The following is a 19,319-nucleotide window of genomic DNA, read 5'->3' as shown; positions in this document are numbered from 1 at the left end:
CGTCTCGGATAAGATGTGCAAACCTTGAGAGTGCTTTTTCCACTCTAGTATGAGTGAATCACTTATTTATTTTCGCGCTACGTAGAGAGGTCACGACTGGGAACAAGATGGCATGAGTGTTTCTGGAAGACTGTTTTGATGTTCTGTGCAGCGCTTGTTAGCACTTTAATTTTTAGCAACTCCCTTAAGTGCCTCAGGGTGCCGTTACTCATTCACCGCCCACGTGTTTGTATTTGACTAACTCCTGACCTCAATCTGCGTCTCTTACCCTGAGGCTACTGATTCATGTTGTTAAATCTCAGCGGGACACTATATTCAGTAGCAACGGGCTTTATTTGTGCAGTTCTTGAGCACGACCGTCTTGTGAATGGACTAAAAATCCCCTCTCAATGTGTCGGTGCGAGTTTAAACTTGACTGCGAAGAGTATACCCACGGGCACAGTGCATTTGATTCAGAATGCCAGTACTGAATTGTCCTCTGTCCTCTCTCTTAATCTGCGTAATAGGTGTGCTCTGCTTAGCATTTGCATTGCATATTCCTATAGCAGAGAGATGAACAAAACAGGAGATGGGGGCAAAAAGCTAGCCTGGTTCAAACAAAATCCACCTTTACAGCTCACGTTCAGACACACGTGCATAAAACATTCAATAGAGACAGAAAATCAACACCAAGGAGACACAGCACCCCTCATTTAACTTGCTAAAATAGCTTTATAATAATCATATTAATAGTACTAATATTAGCCATTAGAAAATGTTTTGACAACGTTTGACAGTGTTACATTCTGTGTTGGGGGGTAAACCACGTCACAGTGTGCCACCTCTCTGGGCTCCAGCGCAATCGGACGTGCTCCTTTGACACATCTAGATCCATAAAACATACACGGTCAATAAATAAATTAGTATGTACAAAATGAGAACCACAACACAACAAACAGAATCATGATTTACACGTCACTGTGCAACACCCTTCCACTGCCAGAGTGCATCTCCCCGTCTCTGGCGTTCTCATGCGTCCTGTGTATCCACGGTGGCATTATGGAACAAAGTTCATGTCTCATGGCATCGCTATTGCTATATGCTCCAGTTAATTGGTTTTTTTTAATACAGGAGAAAAAGAACATAAGCATTTGATGTTTGTATGTACAATATGCTGTCTTGGCACTGAATCAAACGCGTATAAAACAAGAGAACTCAAGATAAAGCTGAGCTGAAAGACAGAAAAGCTCGCTGTATCAAACCCGTTTGATTAAAACTTATGGTGAGAAACACATGAAAGAGTAGAGGTGGAGATAGTAGATGACGAGGGGCTATTTAGTTGTTGCTACATTAGAGAGTAGAATGTGGAGAGTCTGTATCAGTTGGGTGTCCGTGTTGTTTTTGTCCTCAGAGATCAGAGTGGGATAAATGCACATGGAGAAAAAAGTCTGATGTTTGGATCGTCCATTCAGTCCATCTGTTCAACGCTTACTTTCCTCTTGTGATCTCTCACTCATCGGTGTGTCCATCATTGATCCCAGAGAAAAAAATGTCTTCCCAGAGTTATTGTCAGTTTGCTTTACTTGTTCATCTCGTCAGTAGCAGCAATTTAAGACTTGTCATCATAGAATAAACGATTTGTTTTTGTTGTTGTACACAAGACTCGCCCTTGAATACAGAACAATGTCTACCAATAGCTATAATCGACAACACCATTTATAATCATGAGAGTGATGGCAATAATTAATCCTTGTAATGACAATAATCATACTACGACTAATAATCATATTGTAATAACAATATATTGAGAATAGCAATGTCCATTGGCAACAGGTTATTTACATTTTTTTGTAAACGTGAGAGTGGCTGGGTATTCTTTTTTTTGTTAATTACACAGTAATTGCTCAGTTGTCTCTGACCCACGTGGTTACCTGTGTGTAAACTGTAAAGCAACATTACAGTGTAAATACACGCACAAACACACCTACACTTCAGTGCTAAAGGCACATTGGAGTTTCAGTTGAATATCTTCTAAGGGTTAGAGCTGCTCTGGAGGCAAAGGGATGTAAAACCTCTAAGAGCAGAGCCAAAAAATATATATTAAGGAAGTTTGATCAACAAGATATAATATATGATTTGTATGAAAAAACTGTTTGTGGTTGGCTTTTCTTTCCATCAACGGCCATTGAATGTATTTACATTCTGTAATTCCTTTTCTAAATAGTACTTATCAGTGTTCGTGGCGGGGTCCGCCATTGCAATGAAATTGTCTACCTGTGAACAAGAGATTCACAGGAATCGAAGCATGTATGTAATCCAGCGTTTTTTTTATCTCATCGATATCAGTCTCATTGTTGACTTTACTCCTAATGCTGTATTTTAAGTTACTGTTAATAATACCCCCAAATGCCGTATTTTTGATAGTTAGTTAAAAGCATTCAACTGCTGAAACACAAGTGACCGTGATTGTTCATCATACAAATGCCTCTACAAAACAAGACGCGGCCATTTTAAATATAGCAGGACGCAACGGAACAACAAGCCACAGCTCATAGCTCTGGTTAGCCAGACATAATAGGTCCTTGGCTTCTCCCACTGAGGTTTAACTCAACCAGTGACTTTGCTTTTTTTCCTCCAGAGCAGCTCTGCACAACTAAAACTCAAATCTGCTGCAACAGCATCCCTCCCTGCTCCACTTTGTTGCAGATGCACAATATAGGCTACAGCCCACAGACATTGGCAATGATTGAGCTCTAGCCTCAACCAACACTTCTTCCACTTTCTTTCACTGCCTGTGATTCAGCCGCTCTCCAGTCTCAGATAATGGCTACTAGAGAATGGCTAGATAATCTGAGCAAAAATGATTTCCCCTTCTATTCAGAGAATATGGACAACATTCCACGCGGGACTGATCTGGTCCTGTATTATCAGGGTCCGTTGGTTGAGAGAATCCCCTGAGGACAGAGGCCTGGGTCGGGGTTGGAGACACTGCTGCTAGAAACTGAGGTACTCGGAGTTGACTTGTCCGTCTGGCTGTCCACGAGGGGTTTTAGCACTTCTAGAAAGAGGTGAAAGGGTTCGTATAGCAGTCTGTCTGATGTGTTGGTGAGTGTTCAGATCATGTTCGTGCAACTACACACCCAGGTGCTATTTCTAGCTGAGGCTCCTGCATTTCTACTGTGAAGATATAGGACGGATGGAACAGTATGGAAATCAAACCACCAAAAATGTGTTTTCAATGGACCTGTTTCAAGGCAAGGTGGCTGGCCAACACCTCAACGTTTGATCAAAAGTATAGAGGAGAAAGTCAGCAAGAATTGAAGAAAAAGTAGTTGCTACGGTGGATAAACATCCAACAAAGCCTCTTTTTCATTCCTGGTGTCCCTCAAGGCCGACTCGTAATAGAAAGACCTTGCCATCCCTCTGTGTGTAGGTTTGAGGATTGTGAAGGTGGAGTCAAGAGGCCTTCACAGTGGAGTAACAGTAGAAAAGCAGGTATTTGTGCTTTGTTTGATGAGGGCTGTGTTAGACACCACTGAGATGTTGTCAAGTTTGAGGGTAACGGAGGAGAAGGGTGTGGGGATAAAAAAAAAAAGGCTGCTCCACAACCCACACTGCTGCAAATAAATCAAACAAGTCTGGTCCTCAGCCCCGGTTTTCAATGCCAGGGCAGCTTGTTTTACGGAGGTTGTTCAATTGATCAGCTGAGATTCAAATCAAAACCGCTGTTTCAAGGTTGCCAGTGTCATCGTCCTCCAATGATATCGTCTTTGTTCAAAGGCATGAGTCATTGAAATAACGGCATTGTATAAACCCTGTCAATTATTTTCAATCACAAAACAATGTATATAAGCTGTAAAATTAGCTTTGCTTTTATCATTTAAAAACAAGATTCTGCTAAAGGAGGTTGACATAAAACATGCAGTATTAACGTCCACAAAATCTGCCAGTCTTATGTGTGTGTTGCACGTGAAAGTGAGGGAGACAAAGGATGGCGTGTCAGTACAATAAAAACATTTGTATACTTTTCTATTTACATATCTTTCTATATATATATATTTCTATATATATTTACTGTAAACTGTGTTCAAAGGAAACCTCCACATATAGCTGGTTAGGCACATGTAGTTGGTTCTAAAGGGGGGATACAGGGAGGGGATACAGCAGTATATGTTAGAACCACAGACAGATATACAGTAGGCCTAAGGAGGATCGTACTTGGCAATTAAGTCTTGCCATTTATACCCTGTGAACCTGACTCAGCACTCACAAACTGAAGATAATAATCAATTGAAATTCTTTTTCACGTGTACCGAGTCTGGATATGCCACACAGCTGTAGTATCACACAATGCTATAATCTATCATAATAATATTGTAGTTTTTCACATTTGATATATGCTGTTTTTGTACACATACTGTACTCAATAGTCTCTACTAATCTAGAAATGTAGATTATGTTATAAAATATACATCTCCCATTAAAATATCCCACTTTGCCAACACATTCCACCCAAATGTTCAAAAATAAAATAAACCAAGTCATGCTTAAAGATTCGTAGTCTGTGTTTGATGTCTTCAAAACAGCTGACTTTGGACTTTTCACTGGGCTTCATCACATGTCCCTCATGACACGCAGCCCTTCATATTCACACTACACACAGGCACCATCCATACAAAACACTTAAATGTGAAATATCTGTTCGGACATAAATAAATAAGACCCCTTCGAAGCCATTAAAATCATGCTACACTTTGTTCCGTGGAGACACCAGATTGAGTTCAAGAAGTGAATAAAGAGAAAGAGAAATGAACACACAGTGCAACTAACATATATTATAATTCCATTCAAGTGTAACTTAATCTCAGCATGACTACCAAACACTATCAAATTGCTGCTCTTCCATCATGTCACAATGAAACGATGGTTTCCTCTCTTTGATGACTTTTTGGACGGGCTTTGGAGGGAGCTACGCTAAATACGGCTCATTTTGCGTTCTCCCGATTCAGAGAAATCCTCCGGCGGCGTGCGAAACCGAGAGGATTGCACTTCAAGTTAGGCCAGTGGATTCTGCTGAAGACTTTTGCCAGCTCTCCTCCCCTATTATTTTGTGATCCGCTGCTTTAGAATTCGCAATTCTGCAAACACATCATGTGAAAGTCCACTCTGAATATTCAAGAGAGGAGAACGGAAATAACTGATCAAAAGTAATGAAGAGACTGATCTTCTTGCAGGTTGTCTGTTAATTCCTGACTGAGGTGGAAAGAACTCTCTAAAGACCACTGTTGTTGGATGTGCGTCCTCATTGGACCGCTTGGTGGTGCTGTAGTCTCACAGTGAAATGGGGGCCTTCTCAGTAAATTCCTAAAAAGCCACCAAAATATACTCCCCTAAAAACTCCCATCAACCCCACCCCTGAACACTTGAAACTTCAGAGGGACTACATGAAAAGCAAAAGCTTGTTTGTGATGCTCTCTAGCTGTCAATGCTGTGACGCTACACAGCAAAAGCTGTGCAAACACCAGTGTGCACACTATGTACAAATAGCACTTGCACATTCAAAGGGCATCACTGCGGGTAGTCGATGGGCACACGGGATGTGAGGAATGAGGGGAAGAGGCAGAAAATAGTTTCATATTCTTTGACGGGGTGCCTGGGTGGACAGATGGTGAAAAGTGCCAGCTGCAGTTGACTGACTATGCTTAGAGAATGTTCTTTGGGGATCGCCAACCATCTGACTTTAAGGGCATTTAAACTGATGGTGAGGAATGAACCCATGTTTATTCATCCATACTGGTAGCATTGGTGAAGAGTGTGGCTACATCGCAGATGATTCTGTTGCAAATGGCATTCAGGAGATGGCAACAGGGGATCCGTAGGGAGATTCTGGTATCTGGTCATCTCCACAGAGGTTTTGTGCCTTAAGCCCTTTATTTTCAGTGATGGAGAAGTGCTCGGTGAACACGCACAGGCATGCTACTACTGCGTGAACCTCCGCTGAAGACTGACTACGGTTACAAAAGTGGACTGTTACGTGTTTGTCAGCCAAAAGGAAATTCAGAGAATTCTTTAAAAAGTCTGATAACTCACGTCTGCTAGCTACCATTTCACATTGAGGCCTCTGTGTCAGCAAAATGTCCAAATTTCAAGACACTAAAATGGCTGTCATTGCTTGTTTGATGAGCAAGAGGAGTGAATTTGTGGCTGTGGCTCGTGAAGTGATGGAAATGCTGAAGGGAGGGGTAGCGGATGAACAGAGATGACCTGCAGAGGATCAGTACTGGGCTCAGAGATAGACTGAGATTGGTGTGCAGGTCAGCAGGGCTGAGTGTGGGTGAGGAGGTGGGTGGGTGGGAGACACCACAGTCTTCAGAGTCGAGTCTGGGCTTCGGGGATGTAGATCTCGATGCTGTCTGCGCTCTCTGTGGCCGAGTTTTGCCTGAAGGAGGCAGTACGCTTGGTCTGCAGCAGCCTCCTCCTCGCTTCTGTCCTCTGACGGTCCCCGAGGTCCAGAGACTTCTCCCTGATGGGTATGGTATGTCCACCAATGCGAGGCACCACCAGGCCACCCGATCCACCTCCATCTCCGGCGCCCCCGTCACCGACGCTATCGGCCCGGAGGCTGCCACTCACCCCGCCTGCTGGCTTCTTTGGTAAGGGAGGAGGAAGTTTCTTATCCTCCTAGCCCGGCAATGGTGAGACGTAGATATAAGATGAATGTATGTATTTATCGTATCGGGTGGGGAAAAATAAAAAAAATGGTATTGTGTGGTCGTAGGAAAGGAATCCCATGCAAAAAAGTGGAGGTATTGGGAGAAACAAAGAGAATGACAAAGAAAAGAGCAAAACCACCAACAAAAAGGGTGAAATTCAAGTGAGGAAGAATCACGGGCCGAGACATTATGAGGGACAAATAACCATCAGCAAAAAAATAACAAGCAAAAAGCATCTCAACATGCATTGGCATCGGGTGACGTAAAAGGATATGAAATGGGAGAAGAAGAAGGTTAAAAAAAAAGAAAAAGAAGAAAAGAGAAACAATTGTTAGCTTGTTGTCGAGAATAATGTAGTTGATCAGTGAGAAGCCTAACCTTTAAAGACAACAATGTAACAGACACATGTCTTCTGTCTGACTAGCTGCAGGAAATGCACAAAAGCAGATATGCATTAAGATTTCTATCAGTTTACGACTCCATCGTCTCATGGGCAGCTCAGTTCCTCTTGCTGTTCTGTATTTGTACAGCCTGCACAGGGTTGGAGGGCACGACCATCTGCGCTACTCTTCTGCACACTGCCATCTTAGCCCTGGGAGAGTGCTGTTGGGAAACCAGGGCTGTTTGGACCCCTGGGCGTCTCACCTTCTTTTCAGGTGGGAGCCTCCAACCAGAGTCCTTGAGCCTCTGGAGGTCCTGAAACTTGACCCTGACGTCCTCTATGTTGAGCTGGAGCAGGTCCCATAAGCCTGCCAGGTCCTGAGAGGTGGGCTGGGGGTACGCTGATGGGTCCTGGGAGAGCAGGGAGACAGAACATGACATGTCATGGGTGACGAAGCAATACACAAGGATATGTGAAAGCGAGAGAGACATAAAACTCATTTTCAAATTAACATTTTTGCAGCCAAGCCAGCCTTTAGAGACAGTGAATCTCATGCAAACCGTGCATCATATGTAATGTGTGTTGTCATGCTTTTACATTCAATCACACATACTCACCACACTTTGTTGGCAGAGGCGGAAGAACTGCTGGACTTTCTGAGACATGAGCATCTGGGCACTGCCAACTGCGTTTCGTATCAGCTCAAGAACTGGAGAGGAAACGGCACACAAGCAGTTTTAGAAATCAAAGAAGCGTTCATTGCGTATCCTTTCCTCCGATCCTTTTCCATCCTTCCCCCAAACTCACTCTCCTCTGGCAGTTCGTTCTCCTCTGCCTCTCGCTCCATGTTCTGGCACCAGCCCTCCATCCTCTCCACCTCCGTCTGCAGGAGGCGTAAGAAGAACTCTCCGTCTCTCATGCAGGGCGAGGCTCGACCCGAGTCGGGCAGGCTCCGGGGGCCCTCCAGGGATGGCGTCCCCGCCCAAGCTCTCTCAGAGGTGATGGGCAGAGGGGAGTGGGAACGTGGAGGCAAGTGTGGGTGCTGGTGGGGCCGCGGATCCGCTTGGCAGGCCTCAGTCGTATAGCCACTCTGGATAAAGTCCTGGGATAGCATAAGAAAAGTGTTTATTATGGATTTATATACTTCCTCCTTCTGTCTTCATCTACGAGCAATTCATTTCACCATTAGGTATGGCTGAACTACTTCTAATACCTACATCAACAAGAGGGACCCTGGACCCCTGACTAATGAATGATAAGTACAATAGTATTTGCCCAGCGTGTCACTGCAGACCTACCTCCCTGTAGGCCCATTGTCCCTGTGTGTGGACGGTGCGGTGGCAATCCGCGTACTGGCTCGCTGACTCCGGCTCCGACGAGTGCCTCTGGAAGGAACAGCCAAACTGGAGACCCTTGTCCTGAGTTGGCACGGCGATGCTGAGCCCCGGGAAGCCCTCGGGGTCCAGGTCGGCCTGCACGCTCGCCGTCACGCTGTTGGAGCGCTTGAAACGAGCCCGCCTGCAACACAGGGAGTCAAAGCAAGCCCGGAGCCATCCAGTCACACGGAGTGTCGCATGCAAAAGCAATGCTCAGTCAGTTTGTCTTCCAATTATTGCAAGACAGTCACTGCAGTCACTACTGCTCTCTCAGCTGTGATAAGCCCCGCTAAATCCTTTGGCATATGACGCAGCAGTGTGTGCAAATGTCATGTCAATGGACTCAGTGATGAGTGTGTACTCTATTACAAGTTAATACCCCACCTCCCCTTCTTTGCTGTCTGATGAGGCTTGAGGTGCGACTCAGATTTCCGCTCCCGCACTTCTGTTTTCTCCCCCGACGTCACACTTGTCCTCCTTGAATATTGCAGGAGGCGGGGGACATTGTTAACGGGTGCATGATCACACACCGCTCGGGGTTTCGGGAACGCGCGATGCTGCTGAGTGCTCGCACGCATGCATGTGTATCTGACCCGTAAGCAATGCTGGATGTAATTAGGAGAAAGGCTGCATCCTGTGTGAAAGTCATGTCGAGTAGTCCCGGTAACAGTCGGAAATCAAGACATTCTTGGAACAAAGTGTTGGTTTCAAGCTGAGATGTCTGATGAAATGTTAAATGAAATAATAGGATCGAGCGTAGAAATCAACCACAGGTGGCTGCACAGTTGGGCGCCCGGGAGATGAAGGCTTTTTCAAATTATGTATTGAAATTATTCACATAAATTACTTTGTAAAGACCAAAAGCTCTTGATTAAGCCACATATTTTGGGGGCAATTAGCAAACAAACAAATGCAAATGGAAAGTTAAATGGCAAGCAAAATAAACATGCATAAAGTTGGGAAGAGATTTCAAAGATTTTCTTTTTTTTTTACCCCTGCTTTGATTTCCAGTTGTATTTCCATTACCTTTTGTCCTCTTCCACTTGGACTCCTATAGAGTGGACCTCTGTAAGAGCTTTGCCCTCTGCGTCTGAATCTGACAGAGTCTCTGAGCTGTCCACCTGGAACAGAAGAAGCAACAAACACCACACTCAGAGCGCAGAGGTATTTGCTAAAACACACGCACTAAAGATGCCATGCACAACTGGTCATCAATGAGACATTTTTATTCATTCATCATTCATATTTCGGGGCTCAAGATCAACTCCAATCTTGCAAATTCTGATAGAGTAAAATGTCCTTTCTCACCTGCACAGCTATGGACGGCCTCCACTTTCTCCCACCACGCCCTTCGTCCTGCCCCCCAGCTTTACACAGCACCATGCTGTTCTGAGGCAGAGACACTGACTTGCCCAGGCTGCCCCCGACCCTGCCGTCCCTCTCCCTGGCCGGCCTCGGTGGGCCCTCCAGCAGACTGTCAGCCGAGCTGCTGTGTTTGGCCCTTACACCCGGACCCCCTCCGTAGGGCACCAGTTCCCGCGAACCCCTGACCCCATCTAAGCTCTCTGCCGAGTTACTGTGCTGTCGGGAACGTCCAGGGCCTGTGGCGGTGTAGTAGCCCCCTCTGGAGATGCGACCCGAGGGGCCGTCGGAGCTGCCCAGGTCCACTGAGTTGCTGTGCTGCTTGGGACGCCCGGGGCCTGAGCTTGAGGCTAACTGTCCACCGCTGTGGAAGTAGGCGTCCTGGGTGGACTCGGTGCTGCTCTGGGCTCGCACCGACAGTGAAGACTTGGACATGCGAGGTGGGAGCGGAGGAGGAGCACCTTTACGATAAGGAAAGACTTCAGAAGAGGGGGAGAAAGGAAGAGAGGCATAGAGGGATGTTAAAAGCAAAGAGGTACTATATCAACAGGGAGCAGGGGAGGTGGACACTTACAAAAGGGACAGACTAGATGGAGAAGGTGAAAGGAAATGCAAAGAGTGAAAAGAGGGAAATGTGTTGACATATAGGAGGGTGCACCAATACAGAGAGAAAGAGAGAAAACAACAAAAAATCAATAAATAACAATGCCAATGCAAGATGTGACAGAAAGATTCATGAACAAAACTCAAAAGCTTCGTTTGTCTACACCAAAAATCAGCTCTTGGTATGAATTTTCGTGGGCGGCAGGGTGGTGGAAAAGACACACGTATGACAGAAGTGATAATAGAAAACCTCTTCTCTTAACTCTCTTCCTGGGAAGATTAAGCAATTTCCTGAGAGAAGTATTAAAATGAGAAGGGGCAGATTCTGTCTCTTCCTCCTCCCTCACATCTTGGTTCACGCGCACACACAGTTTAATTTTCAGCGAATAATGGATCAAACTTTAATGCATTTCTTTCAAAGCGTCTTCACCACCAACCAGCTTGTCACAGTTTACAAAGGTCTTGACCACGACGGCTCTAAGCTCCAGCATGGGAGCATGCATGTATGTGTAGGTGTAGGTATCTTTGAGTTTGCGTGCCGCGCATGTGTGTTCGTACTTGATATATGTATAGAACACATCAGGGGGGTCTAAGCTTAGACATTTGAGTCCTACACGGTACCGAAGTGGCTCTGCAGTCCCCTGTACACACTATCACAAATCACTCCAGGTTTACTGTATATTGGGTTTGAAGAAGAGCATGATTGCAAAGATAAAACAAACAAACACAAATTGCACAAAAACACGTTTCAGATAAAGAGTGGTACGTAAGAAGGCAAAAGCGTGAGACAACACCAGGAAGAGGCGTGCTGCAGACAGATAGACAGAGAGAAAGAAGCAGCTGGAGACACTGAGCTATCATCAGAGCGTTCCTGTACCTATTACTGAGAACCCTGCGATCACACCGCGGAGGGTGATGGGAGAGATGAGATACAGAGAAGAAAGAGCATGCACAATAACATACACACAGGTCTGTGCTGATAGAATGCACACATATACACCAACACAACGAATGTGCCGCAGGAATGATTGGGTGAAAAAACGAGATGGAAGGAACAGAGGAGAAATTCAAAGATGCACACATTGCAGGCAGCTGAGCAACGAATGAGGGTGTAGGGTTTGTGGTTGTGTGTGTGTGTGTGCATGAGCTTGCTGTTGTCTAAGTAAGCAGACACAAGCTGTCATGAAATGTCTTCTCACACCGTCTGTCCTACTGCGTCTCCCACCAGGTTGCCGCCACATCAAAGGCAACCACACATCCTTGTAACAACTCACGCAGACAACACAGACTTGTATTTATTGGGGCGCCAAACCACACACACACACATGCACACACTCACCGGCCCCGCCCTTGATGCTTCCCTGGGGGCCCGACATGGAGAAGACGGAGAGGCAGTCGTCGTCCTGGGAACAGCCGGCCTGGATGGCACGGACGTAGCTGTGGCTGCGGGTGCGGAACACACCTGGGAGGTCCAAGGCCTCGACGGCTTGAGACTCCACCTCTCCAAACATGGTCTCGCACACTGCCTCGAACTGACGGTTCAACGTGTCTCCCAACTGAAGGACGTGAGAGAGACACACATTGCTGCAGTCAAGTTACTTCAGCTTAAATTCCACATCCCCCAAAACCTAAGCAAATACACAGATCACAGGCGTAAGCCACATGGTTTGTTACCTGTGAGCTCGTCAGAGAGCGGGTGTAACTACGAGAGCGGGTCTGGGTGTTGGGTGTGATTCGGCTGTTGGGGTAAGGGTCAGTACACTGCTTACACGAGTACCTGAATTAAATCATTTAAAAATTCAATGTCAAAAATTCATTCACAGCAGCAACACACATTGGATTCGTCACAACGATCAAATAGAATGTCACCGAGTCATGCTCTGACCTTTTGAGTGCTGTAATGCTGCATTCCCATGTCAAATGGGGAAAAGTGCAATGCATCATGTTACGACTAATATGCGTTTATCTTATTTGAAATCATTCTGAACATTTGAGGAAATGTATTTATTTGACATGCGGAAGTGCAGTGAAGTCCGTCCAAGTTTTTCAAGGAGTTATGAGTGTACATTACGAGTTATGTATCCACATGAAAGATATCCTCATCTCAAGATGCTGTGGTTTACTGAAATCTGGCACGGAATATCTTAAAGGGGCACACCACCAATTTAAAGATGTATGTAATATTCTCTGTGACTGTGGAGGAAATAACCCAGGTGACGTCATCAGGGTTATGATCCCGGCGCAACAGTACTAAATCAAATATGTGTACTCTGGTTTTGTTTTTGGATATGTAGATTTTCTGAATTTGAGTCATAATTTTGTGTTTTTGTTGTCGTCTACCCCTTGAACCCAGGACCTTAACACCAAAAATGGAAGGATATCAAAGGCATGTATCAACAACACTCGATCAGTGTCATGCAAAAAGTCGTTCCATGGTAAAATGACAGCTTCCGAATGAAGCAAACAGTCAGTAATCTATAGCTACAACATAAATACACAACATCATAAAGGCCGGACGCTCCATTTGTGACATTAGACCTTTGATCCATGCTGATAGATCGTCGAAAGGCCTCCCTCTGGGCGATCAGGGTGGACTTGGGCGAGGCTTTTGGGCTGGTGTCTGAGTCAGCACTGTCATCGTCGCCCATGGCCTTGATGTAGCTGCCGCTCCGCATACGACGGCACGGGATCTCCCCCCCGCCGTCTGTTGCGCCGCCGCCATATCCGCCACCCCAGTCGTCTGAAGGGACCTGAGACGCGATCACATTCGTAAGAGTATTCACATGGTCATTGATGAGTAACAAAAAAAGAACCGTTCTTAAGGTGGATTAATCTGCAACACACAGTGAGTATAAGTGTACAACCACGGTCAATCGGTTTTAGTAAGATTTTCTGTTAATGGGTTAAACACCGACTCCAAAGTAAGAATGCATTCTTCTTCTACACAAACTGTTAAAGGGAAAAACAATTGGTCACATTGTGAATGAATTAGTGTGGAGGTATTGCAGATGTTGTCACTGCACCGTTGGCAGCTTCTTCCCAATATCTGTTGATAAAGTGTCACGATGAATCAGACGTACAGTCGTGGCACACGTGCACTCAGTGTAAAGCCAACACACACACCCGCACAGATGGCTAAACGCATGCTCATCAACATGATGAGAACACACACACAACCAAACACATGCACATACATGGAAGATGTTAAAGATAGAGAGAGAGAGAGAGAGAGAGACAAAGTGACTTACAGAAAGAGAGAAACTCTGACAGCTGGAGAAACACTGACGCAGAGAAGGAGAAGCAGAATAAGCCGACAAACAGAGCAAATAAAGCAATGAGCCAAAAGGCAGGTAAACAAGCAGAGTGGACAGACAGACACAATGTTGGCAGAGAGACAGGGAGGTTGGCAGAGAGAGAGAGAGAGGCCGATGTGCAGGGTGGACGACCAACAAACGGAGAAGCTGAAGAACATACTGAAGTAGGCAGAGAGCAGGAAGACAGATGGGCAGATGAATGAGATTCTGATGAGAAAACAAAATGAAAAACACACACACACACACACACACATACACACACACACACACACACACAGGAACACAGCCAGGACAAGAAACTAAGGAGGAAGACAACAAATATAGAATTGATAAGGAGCGATGATATGAAACAAAAAAGTAATAATTAGATCAGGTTCCCACTGTGGCCGTCATGTAAAATGTATGACTTTTCATCAGTCAGAATGCTTTGATATAACTCTTTAAAATGTTATCGCTCTCTAATGAAGTGAATGAAGCTGTGAAATATTTTTCAAATACCCTGTTATTCCCTGCCTGAAATATCCCCCTTTAAATTCAATGATATTCCAAAACATTCCATGATTGGGGGGGGGGGGGGGGGCACCTGACCAATGAAAAACACTGATAGGCAGCTATAAAGGGCAAGATTGAAACGCACCGCAGTTCCTGTCTTTAAAGCTGAATTAGTTGAATTTTGTGGCCATTAGGGGTCCACAGGACAACTGAAAAGTGCTGACATTAGCAATGTTTTAGAGTTGTGTTTCTGGCAACCTCACAAATAAATAAAATATCTGTCTCTCTATGTTCTACTTTCTTTCTGACCCCTGCACTCCTCTAGATGTCCCTGCTGTTTCTTCTGTGTTTTGCAGAGTGGAGGGTCGTCAGCTTCCTGAGCCACTTGGTTCGGTGTGGCTGTTCCGAATATAAATAATATAAAAGCTCCTCACCTTCCCTTGCTGACGCAGCTGCTGTTTTGGTTTTGTTTGCTGCAGACATGTTCATACAGTCATGCCTACATGACTGATCACTGACTTCCACGCTTATTTCTTCTTGTGTTGTAAATTATTTTGCCAATTTATTACATTTAGCTTATCCGTCAGAGCCAAACTGTCAGTGAGTTGCTAAGTCTGTGTGTGGTTTGGTGCTGGGCAGGTAGCGTAATGAGTTTGATCAGAGTTTGTGGGCCGGAAAACCAAAACAATGAGCTAAAATAGGCTAAAAAAGTTCCGCAGCGCTGATGGGAACTGCAGGGTTAGGGTGATGATTTTCTGTGGATTTGTTGTTATGAATGATGCCTTTCACATTACACACACATTCATTTGATCCATTAAGTGCAGCCTTAATTAGCATCATAGCAGATGTGAATACCTATCAACCTTGTACAGACAACTGTGGAGGACCACTTAGTTCGACATATAAATATGTGCGCGCACCATTTGATCCCACTTATTTTCCAGTACAATGAAAGCTTTACACGCCATCGAACAGGAAGTCGTGCAACCGCAGCTGCTTGAGCAGAACGATCTTTCGCAAATGTTGTCTCACACAAGCATGTGACCAAATAAAAACACCTACACACACACACACACATAGTCAAGCACCCCAGGGTTTGGCATCCAGCTGAGCGTGTGTTTTTAAGGTCATCACTTAAAAGATGATTCAGCCTAATCTCCCGATCCCCCTGGCCTTCTCCTATCTCGCTCATGCTGCTCTCTCTCCTCTCGCTTTGCCCCTTGGCGACCATCACCTCCTTTATCTTCGTTCGATCCCCGAGCCGCCTTTGCTATCTCTGCATCCCTCTCTCTTTGTCTCTCTCTCTCCCCCTCGCTGTTTCTGTCTTCATTTCACTCTCGCTCCATATTCAGGTTTTTATCATTCCTTATCTGTCGGGCACAGGCCGAGGGGAAGGTAGAGGCTTCGTGAATGGAGAGCCCCGGGTTCTGATGCCCAAAGTTGTGATTGGCGTTGACGCCGTCGGAGAAAACCTTGAACATGTCCCTTTGACTCTGGCCGCAGTAATTCAGACTTGTGAAGATTCAATCATTTTTTCTTCTTCTTCAATTCTCACTTCAAGATGCCTCACCTTTTTTTTCTTGCTGCTGTGCCACAAACTTGAGCGATGACCTACTGCGGTCCTGTATGTACATGTTAATGTTGCAATGACAGTTGGTAGCTTGGGAGTCCAACTATTTTGTCTCTTTCTGACTTAAAGGAACAGTCGTACCAAATGTATTTGTGTTTCTGTTTAGGAGCATCACAATGTCCTCCGTTTTCACGACTACCAAAAATATTATCACAAAAAAAGTGATCGCTTTCATATACAAGTAGACATGTACTCAATTGTTAATATCAAAATATTGATGCCCGCTTTAATGTCAGTTGGGTAATGCTTGATTGACGCAGAAAACATTGTCAATTTTGCCTCCAGAGAACAAGGCTTCAGATTGGAGTTGCTGCTTCAATATGGTACTGCTGCTTGTCCTGAGGCACCGGTGGAGTATAGACCTGAACAGCTCTATATCTGCAGCTCCAGGAAGCTGTCTGCTCTGAAACCATGGATCAATCTGGCTGACTTCAGTACATCCAAGCACAAAATTCACTCTGTACCGCGCCCCTTCTCACAAAACTGCAAGTGACGCATGGAGATATGAGAAAAGCTGCAGTGGGGGAAGTTCATTTTGTGTCCTGAGATGTGAATGTGATGGTAGCCTCCAGCACATGGGGCTAATTTTGTGGAGTTTGTCCTGTGAAAACACGAAGACGCACAAGCCCTCCCTCTGTCTCTTCTATCAGCAGACCTCAGCTGTGTCTAAAGGATGAGAGTTGGAAAAACACCACGGACTCCTGTGGCTACCTGCTGTTTCCGTAGAAACACAGCCTGCATGGCAGCTCCAGCTCAGCACAGCTGGAGGTTTGTGCGTGCGTTTGTGCGAGTGTGCTCTTTCGCCTGACTTTGCAGGTACACCGTAACAGCCATTAGCTTTTCATTTTACGGAATTCACACAAAATGAGAGAAAGGGAAAAACATGTTGGATTTGGAGATCAATCATGGCAACTGGAACTGGATGACGGACTGTTGGGACGGGCATTGCATAGCTTGACAATCACTGTTTTGTGATTCACAGCAAAAATCAGAAATCCATTTCACATGTGTGTATATACATATAGGTACACTGTACACATATAGTTGTGCTTTCAACCTGTGTGAAAAGGCTTTTAACACAGTTAGTTAATACCTGTAGGCGAGTGTCAGTGCCCCAGGGATACATGAATCATGTTGGAACATACTATGCCTGGGGGAAAAAAAAGTATTTTGAGTGATTTATTTTCATGGATTTTCTCACTCTTCTTTCAAATTAAGATTAAAACATTTTAAGTTTTGACACTCTGGGTCCCATCATGCCTTGATTAATGTAAACAGAGCTATGTTGTCAGTTGTTCGCTACACTTGAGTCACATTTTTATTTCTTTACATTTCAGGAAAATCTGCCCCATGCGGCACTAGCTGCTACTGCTTCCCCTTAGCACTGGATGCACTTCATCAGGATGTACAGACAAACAGTCAAATGGATTCATTTGGAAACAGAAGATTTGAATTTGACGGTTATCAGGAATGATCTGAGGTTAAGAGAGAGCTGTTTAAACATGATTCCCTTCACCAAACAGCTTCTGTTTTTGGTCCTGTTTATTTGTTTGTCAGCAGGATTACGGAAAGACTACTGCCCCGATTTTCATGAACCTGTTGGAAGGGTGTGTCATTGGCCAAGGTAGAACCCATTACATTGAAATCACAGGAAGTCCGAAACACATTGCGAGATAGGGCTTGGCCTTGGCGGAGGTCTGCGTTCTCTGAATGCCCTTTTAGATTTCAATTGGGATTGTGGATGGTTATCCTGAACGGACATTGGAAACGCAGCAATCACTGGGACATGCACTCCGGGTTGATTGAGCCTCAAAAAAGAAGCTGTGATATTTTGAACGTTTTGATGCAAAATGTGTAAACTGAAGCTAAGAAATAACCTGCATGAAACAAGACACAGGTTACCTTTCAGCAGCAAACACAGTCACCCACATACTGGACTCCCTCGGTACACACACAAACATACACGAATACAAACACACACACACACACACACACACACACACACACACACACACCTACACACACACACACACACACACACACACACACACTCATTGGTTGACGTGCAAGCGTCACTACTCCCTACCTGCAAGTAGTGGAAGGTCCTCTCCTTCAGCTTACTCTCCAAGGGCACCAGGGCTTTCTCGTAGCCTCCTCCCCTGGTAGAAGGGTACACCTCTCTGGCCTGACTCACTGTCATGGCTGACCAGGTGCTCCTTTTCAGGGAGTGGCCGTGGGGCCCTTGATGTCCCCCTCCTCCTTCATTCCCAGCCAGAGCCATCGTGGTACAGGCCACGCACTCCCCAGGCACCGGCCCACCACCTCCACGCTCGCCACGCTCCTTGGGCCTCTTCATGGTGAGCTCCTGGATTGCTGCATCCAGGCTCTCGTGTCCGCTGGGATACCCCCGTCTGCCCCCACTGACCAGGTAGCTGCTGTCGCTGTCCAGGTTGTCGTCAGAGCTCCACCAGCCTGCTGTCCTGCTGCGGTGGCGTCTGCCCGACTCGTGGCGTGAGTCTCCGCTCTTGCTTCGCTCTCGAGACTTGCTCCTCCTGGTAGAGCGAGGCTGATGACCTGAATAGTGGCCTCCGCCATCCTCCCCTCCACTCCTGTGGCCTCCTCCTCTCTCGCCACGGGAGTCCCCGCCTCCTCTCGTGCCGTTGTACTCCCGTTTGGTCGGTGCCTCCAGAGAATGGGACTTAGCGAAGAGGCGCTGCACAGAGTTGACCAGGTGGCGGATACGTGAGGGGCTCTCGCTGCGTGGCTCAGCACCCCCACTAGCACTGCGTTGGTACTGCAGTGTGTGGAAGCCATCAGGATGGAAGGGCACCTGCTTCTCAAACTGGTCTACCATGTTCGGGGGAATGCGGTGCATCTTCCCTCCGTGGCCTGAGGACAGGCACTCTTCGCAAGACTCAAACGACTGGAGTGGTGGGTGCTGGTTGGGGTGGGTGCGGGGGAAGGTTCCCCCTCCAGAGTGAGAGTGGGAGTGAGAATGGTGCCTCTCCAGCGCCAGGGCCTCAGCCGGACCTCCATGAGGGTAATAGTGGCCATCGGCGTGACCCTGATAGTAGTCTCTACCTGGGCCGTCACAATCCTCAGGCGAGCAGTGGCAGGGTCCTCCTCCGCCACCCCCGGAGGAATGCTGGGACATGCTACGGCTGACATGGTACCCTTTCACAGGCGCCGGGGCGTGGTGGGCCGTCCGGGCCGAAAGGGGGCGCTGTGGGCGTGACAGGGCTGCTCTGGTCTCACCTGGGGACCAAAAAGAGAGTTACAATTTAGGTCTTGTACCAGTGAAGACAGGAGTGAACACATTGTATTTACGGGCAAAAATAGGAAACTTATCAAATAATTGAATCAGGTGTTCTGTCTCGCAATCAGTAATATTTCACTTTCTCATTATACACAATAACTGTGAGATGATGAGTCGGTGTTGCTGATCAGTGCTGCAGTAACTCTTCTGGA

The 19,319-nt window shown here is 46.1% G+C and overlaps 1 protein-coding gene across 1 annotated transcript; it reads right to left on the bottom strand.

The window, feature by feature from the left end:
- Positions 1 to 6,348: 6,348 nt before the first annotated feature.
- Positions 6,349 to 19,005, bottom strand: dlgap3 (discs, large homolog-associated protein 3; the record flags this gene model as incomplete). Its single annotated transcript, XM_079288174.1, has 12 exons — positions 6,349 to 6,660; positions 7,338 to 7,484; positions 7,692 to 7,783; positions 7,882 to 8,176; positions 8,373 to 8,592; positions 9,477 to 9,571; positions 9,759 to 10,291; positions 11,755 to 11,971; positions 12,090 to 12,192; positions 12,954 to 13,165; positions 13,664 to 13,696; positions 17,938 to 19,005. The coding sequence occupies 12 exons, from the start codon at positions 19,003 to 19,005 to the stop codon at positions 6,349 to 6,351; spliced, it is 3,327 nt and encodes a 1,108-aa protein (XP_079144300.1).
- Between the last annotated feature and the right edge of the window lie 314 nt (positions 19,006 to 19,319).

This window comes from Melanostigma gelatinosum, assembly GCF_949748355.1.
Source record: "Melanostigma gelatinosum genome assembly, chromosome: 17".
Classification (NCBI taxonomy): domain Eukaryota; kingdom Metazoa; phylum Chordata; class Actinopteri; order Perciformes; family Zoarcidae; genus Melanostigma; species Melanostigma gelatinosum.
Note: the sequence above shows the minus strand (reverse complement) of the source record. Positions and strands in the feature narration are given on the sequence as shown.